The sequence below is a fragment of the Echinops telfairi genome, unplaced genomic scaffold, assembly GCF_000313985.2.
Source record: "Echinops telfairi isolate 266 unplaced genomic scaffold, ASM31398v2 ScPeMD7_20;HRSCAF=75, whole genome shotgun sequence".
In the NCBI taxonomy this organism is placed as follows: Eukaryota; Metazoa; Chordata; class Mammalia; order Afrosoricida; family Tenrecidae; genus Echinops; species Echinops telfairi.
The window spans coordinates 8,286,197-8,292,196 of record NW_022103917.1 but is presented as its reverse complement, the minus strand read 5'-3'; the positions used below and the strand labels follow the sequence as shown (position 1 = coordinate 8,292,196).

The 6,000-nt window shown below is 44.7% G+C and overlaps 1 protein-coding gene across 4 annotated transcripts in view; it reads right to left on the bottom strand.

Annotated features, from left to right (window-relative positions):
* Positions 1 to 1,514: 1,514 nt before the first annotated feature.
* ARHGEF6 (Rac/Cdc42 guanine nucleotide exchange factor 6) overlaps positions 1,515 to 6,000 on the bottom strand; it is a 133,690-nt gene continuing 129,204 nt past the window's right edge. For all 4 annotated transcript variants that reach the window (XM_045288339.1, XM_045288338.1, XM_045288340.1 and 1 more), the window contains one exon: positions 1,515 to 3,845. In XM_045288339.1, coding sequence (XP_045144274.1) covers positions 3,705 to 3,845 — 141 coding nt within the window. In that variant the 3' untranslated portion in view covers positions 1,515 to 3,704. The remainder of the gene's footprint in view (positions 3,846 to 6,000) is intronic.

The following is a 6,000-nucleotide window of genomic DNA, read 5'->3' as shown; positions in this document are numbered from 1 at the left end:
TATTCAACATTTCTGTGCCTATATGAATTTGTAAACTGAGACTAACAATGGTGCACACCACATAGGGTTGTTGAATGTTTTATGAGCTTAACCATGCAAACCAGTGGTTCTCAACCTCCCTAATGCCGCGACCCTTTAATACAGTTCCTCATGTTGTGGTGACCGCCCCAACCATAAAACTATTTTCGTTGCTACTTCACGATTATCATTTTGCTACTGTTATGAATCGGATGACCCCTGTGAAAGGGTCATTCAACCCCCAAAGGGATCGAGACCCACAGATTGAGAACCGCTGATGCACCATTTAGTGCAGTGTCTGGTTCAAAAGAGGTGAATGTAGTGTTAATTGGTTCGGGGCAGGAAATTGAAACCACTGAAGGGATCTTTGCCTGGACCATTGGCTTCAAGGTCATCACACTGTAGCTGTTATCCAGATGTCAGGAAACAGTTGCTCCCACCATTGATGCAACTACAGCCCCTCACCCACAATGCTGTGACTTGGTGCACTGGAACATGGTGTACAGGTGCCACAAACATGTCTTTAGGACCTCCCTGCCAGGCACGAAGCCCCAGCAAGATAGCCTTTGCCTGACATAAACCTTCCAGACCTTGTCCATGTGTGTTTCATTGTCCGAACCAAAAATGTAGTACAGTCCATGTTGTATCAGGATTTCCAGGTTCAAGAGAATCTGGAACGTGTATTTTTGAGCTTTCCCATAGGGAGGGAGATGTAAAGGGGTAAGAATGGATACTGAGTGCCAGTAGATAGTATCTAGCTCATAAATCTTGAGACATAGCAAATTTTCTCATGCTAATCATGAACCACCATTCCAACTGTGGTTAAAATACAGCGTCTCACTGATTGACAAAAGTGTGCAAAATATAGAGGAATGGGACAAGACTCAAAACCAAAGGATCAACTTGTACAGGAAAATGGATATTTCTTTATGTAATATTGGAAGCGGAAGAAAGATGAGGCTCTCTACTACTGTAAAGGCTTACAGCCTTGGAAACCCACAGGGAAAGTTCTGCCTTATCCTATATGGTTCAGAATCCACTCGATGGCAGTGAGTGCGAATATTGGAAGATTACGGTGAAAAGGGGCAGATAGTTTATGGGTTGGAGTAAGAGGTGGAGAAGCTAAGAAAAGTTCTGCCTCGCGGTGTCTATTTTCTCTGTAAAGTAGGGAGGAAACATTTGCCCACGGGAAAAGGGACGAGACTGACTAGGCGGTCTAAAGAGAGTGGACAACTTAATGAAAGGGGAAAATGAGGAGCTGATGCCAAGGGCTTAAGTGGAGATCAAATGTTTTGAGAATGATGAGGGCAATGAATGTACAAATGTGCTTGATACAATTGATGTATGTATGGATTGTGATAAGAGTTGTATGAGCCCCCAATAAAATGATTAAAACAACAACAACAAAAAGAAAGAGATGAGAGAGGATGGCACAAGACATCGCTCAGCATACCAGCTAGCAGAAAACAAAAAAGAAGAAGACAAGAAACCAAGGGTTTATTTTATAAAGCATTGTTATTCTTATTTATTGAAAATGTTCATTTTAAAAGTCTTCAAAATAAAAACAAGTTAGAAAAATGGAGCCTGTGTAATAAGGGGCATGACAGGAGAGGGACTGAAAGGCCTTTCAGGACAGCAATTGAATTACAAGGTGGCAGGGACCCATTAACAGAGTACTGTAAACAACACAACCGTGGAGACACTGCTCTCAGGTTAACATGGCTTCATTTCCTTTATATTATTGTTTAGTGTGTGAGCACGCGACACCAGTCTGGACCCAGAGACTCTCCGCAGGAAGGTGAAACCCAAACACATGCATATGTACATATCACTCTCAAAGAAAGATCTTTCCTGATTTGAAACAATCCTATACCTTATTGACTACTGGCACCTTTATTGCCAGCTGTCGACTATCCACAGACAGAATAGATTCGAAGATGGGAGTTGGTGGTGGTTTAAAAATTTTTTTTTAGGTGAAGGGTGTTGTATTCTAAACCACTGCGCTGAAAAACAGAACCACCACCATTCCTAGAAATGTTCACCCTTCCGCTTCCAAGGAACAATGGGTGTGACTGGCGGATGTTGGACCATGGTAGTAGCCCACTTCCTGTAGACGGTGTTATTTCTACTGTGCAGTCAACACAGACAACTGCCCCATACTATATAGCCATGGGACCTTGAGGTGCCCCCAGTATCAGAGAGGAAAGGGGCTCCTTTAGCAAGCTGGGAATTTCCAGCTCCAAGTTTGACTCCTAAACATTTGGAACGCCCACATTTACAGGCACCCATGAAATGTACCTAGAAGACAGCTTTGATCACTCCGTTGACTCTGTGCCTCTCTTTCCAGGGACTTTCCCTATCTGGTTACATTTTGCCTGTATTTGTGGGCAAAAGGTTCTGCTTTGTCCTGGAACCTAGGGTCGACTCTCAACTTTGTTGAATTTGGATGTGTGCTGCCCTCTTTGACACTCTCTTAAACCTGTTCTCACATCGTTGTTGTTTCTGGGTGATTCCCAAAAGTGCTTGGATTTGATTGGCTGAGCAGCTTGCGTACACCAGCTCCAAATAATTAGCTTCAGTAGTAACCAGCACCCAGTCACCACAGAGGCCTTCTTATTCTGGATAAATAAGGTGGACAATCAGAACGTTTCTGCAAATAATGCTTAGATCCTACTCAAAGAGCGCAAGGAATATTACTTCTCACAGCAGACACGAGAGAGCACTAAAGTGAACGAAAGCTGTCTACTAGGGCACAGGATCCCTCAGTATAGATTGTTTTGAAAGTTGAAAGGTCATAGTTTCAATGTGCAGCGTAGAGGATGTAATTGCTCAGAATCTACCTACGTTGCTAAGAAACACAGGCATATCAGGTTTACACACTGTTTGGTACAGTTGGCTAAAAAGCACAGGAACACACCAACTTACACACTAGTCTGAAAGCTAAGAAAAATGCCCATCATGCACTATAAAGAAGTGGTCAACTCTGCTGTGGAGGGGAGGACCGTTCAGTACAACTTGCTAAGGGATTTGGTGCTGGCATGAATGACCAGAGCTTCTGCTTCACTGAGTTAAAATGAAAATGGACGAAAAAGGAATAAGGGAACCGTTCTTGTCTTGTTTTGCAGACAACGAGGACAATAATCAAAAAAGACATGTGCCCTGAGGGCTGGCACATGATGGGCTAAGGAAGGGCATCGGGACCACTCAGGCAAAGACGTTTATGTTTCATCCTACCCTAGTCACACTAAGTACCGAGGTGCTTCCGAGCTTTGAGGGGAAAGATGGATTTGCACTGACCTATCCCTGGCCAGCCCCTGTAGGACAGCAAGTGAACTCAGCGAAAGTGACCTGAGGACAATGGTTGTGCAGAGGCACTGTAAAATGAAGGCCATCTGAAGACCACTTGAAGTCATTGGCCTGCATGCGCTTTCCTTTTCTTAGAGAATGGAAAGGACCCTGGAAAGACGTCTACCACTGTCTTCCACATTATCCCCTGCTTCAAAACAAAGCAATCAACTAATAGCCAAACAGCCACAAACATCCAAGCAACCATAGCGCACCCGGGGGCATACACACACGCAGAGAGAGAGAGACTTAAACACAAAATAAAAACCAAAGAAGTCAACAACAAACTGAGTCAAAGCACTCAGCTGAACATTTCCAGGAGCCCAGCTGCCCAGTGCTGGCTACGGAAGAACCGAGGTCTTGCTGCCGGCCTCAGCCCGGATACACTCATCCGTTTGCTTCAGCAATCTCCGGACCAGCTTCTCCAGGTCCCTTCTCGATTTCAGTTCTTCTTCCAAGCATTGCTTCATTCTTTTATTCTCCTGCAATAGCAAACATTGTTTTTCAAGGCAAAGTATAGTGACCCCTTCCCAAAGCCCCTCCTGCTCACCCGATCAGCAGCCTTCATCGCTGGCTACATGTTCTGTCTTAAACTCACCCTCCTCAGTTCCCAAGACAAGGCAATGTCCTGGTGGTCCGGTCTTTGTCTTTTCATTCAACACTTTCTTCACTTATTTTCATTCAACTCCAGGTTTGATAAGGGACCTTCTAAATTTCAATGTGTCTGACTGCCTCTCCTGAACACCAGGGGCACGAGGTCCAATGCTCACTTGCTCCGTGCACCTCAAACTCATTCGAGTCTAACCTGAACTCAGATCTCTCCCATCACCTCACACTTGGGTACTTTGTGATTTTCATGAAGAGCATCATCATATCACACTAGAACCAACATTTCTCCAAGTGGGCGATACTGCCCCCTCTGGGGTGCTGGGACAATCTAGGGGCACTGCAAAAGCAGATCTCCACCCTTCATCCAGGGCTGTAAGCTACAGTACAAACATTCTGAATCGGCAGGGAGGCGCCGAGTAAATTTTTTTTCTGTAAAGGGGACTGTAGGCCTAGTAAGTGTGAGAAACTATGCTAGAAGAACTGATTTTTAAAAATAAAAAATGTCATCTTTAATCCCAGATTCTCTGTATGTGTGTCCACGTTTTGAAATATGCAAAATCATCTATAGGCAAAAGAAAACATATGCCAACCCAACGTATACATCTATAATGTGGTGAAATGCATTCTATGTGTAAAGTTGTATAATGATCCTCGCTATCCTTATCACAGTAGTTCCACCATCACTAACAAATTCAATGTCCCAAAAGTTCCCCTTTCTCGTACCCAGCAAGTCCTGCTAACGGCTATTAATTTTTCATTGTTATATAAATGTGCTTATGTCACGTGAGATTGAACAGTATGTGTCCTTTCGTGACGGACTCATTTCACTCAGCAGGAAGCTTTTGAGGCTTATCCGTGTGGTGCCATGCATCCAGACTCGATCTCTCCACGTGGCTGGATGAGATGCCCTTGCATGTACATATCGCGATGTGTTCCTCCAGTCATCTGTGGATGCACAGGATGCTTCATTCCAATGCCACACCATCCTCTTCCTTGACATCCCTTCTCCTCCTCCACAGCCTCACTGGAATCACCTCGGTTCCAGACCTCTTCAGGTTTCACCCTCAATTTTGAAATAACCTCTTAAGTGGCCTTGTGGCCCCTGGTCTCTCTCCTCTCCAACTCATCCGTCACTCTGGCACCATCAAGTACAACCAGTCTGCAACCACGCTGGCAGGTAAATCCCCACGTGGCCCAGGGAAGAGTCTGGGTCGTGGGAAAGCGATGACGGCTGCAGAGAGGCTCACAAGCCTCGAGGGATGGTTCTGCTGAGACTGACAGTCAAGCATGGCTTCTCTGGTCTTACATCCTATTTTTTTTGTTTGTTTGTTTTTTAAAATCATTTTATTGGGGGCTCATACAACTCTTTTTTTTTAAGTTTGGATTTTATGTATTTGTTTAATCATTTTATTAGGGGCTCATACAACTCTTATCACAGTCCATACATACATCAATTGTGTAAAGCACATTTGTACATTCATTGCCCTCATCGTTCTCAAAACATTTCCTCTCCACTTAAGCCCCCAGCATTAGGTCCTCATTTTCCCCCTCCCTCCCCATTCCCCCCCTCCCTCACGAGCCCTTGATAATTTTTTTTAATCAATTTATTGGGGCTCATACAATTAATCACAATACATAGATCAATTGTGGAAAGCACATCTATACATTTGTTGCCCTCATCATTCCCAAAATTCGCTTGCCTCTTGGGTTCCCGGAATCCGCTCATTTTCCATTTTTTCCCCCCCTCCCCTTCCCTTCCTCCTCCCCTTTCCCCCATGCACCCTTAATAATTTATAAATTATTATTGTATCCTATATTACACTGTCCGGCGTCTCCCTTCACCCACCCCGCTGCTGCCCGTCCCCCAGAGAGGAGGTTATATGTGGCTCCCTGTGATCCATTCCCCCTTACTACATCCCCTTTCCCTCCTGGTATCGCCACTGTCACCCCTGGTCCTGAGAGGTTCTTCTGTCCTAGATTCCCTGTGTTTCCAATTCCCATCTGTACCGCTGTGCATCATCTGATCTA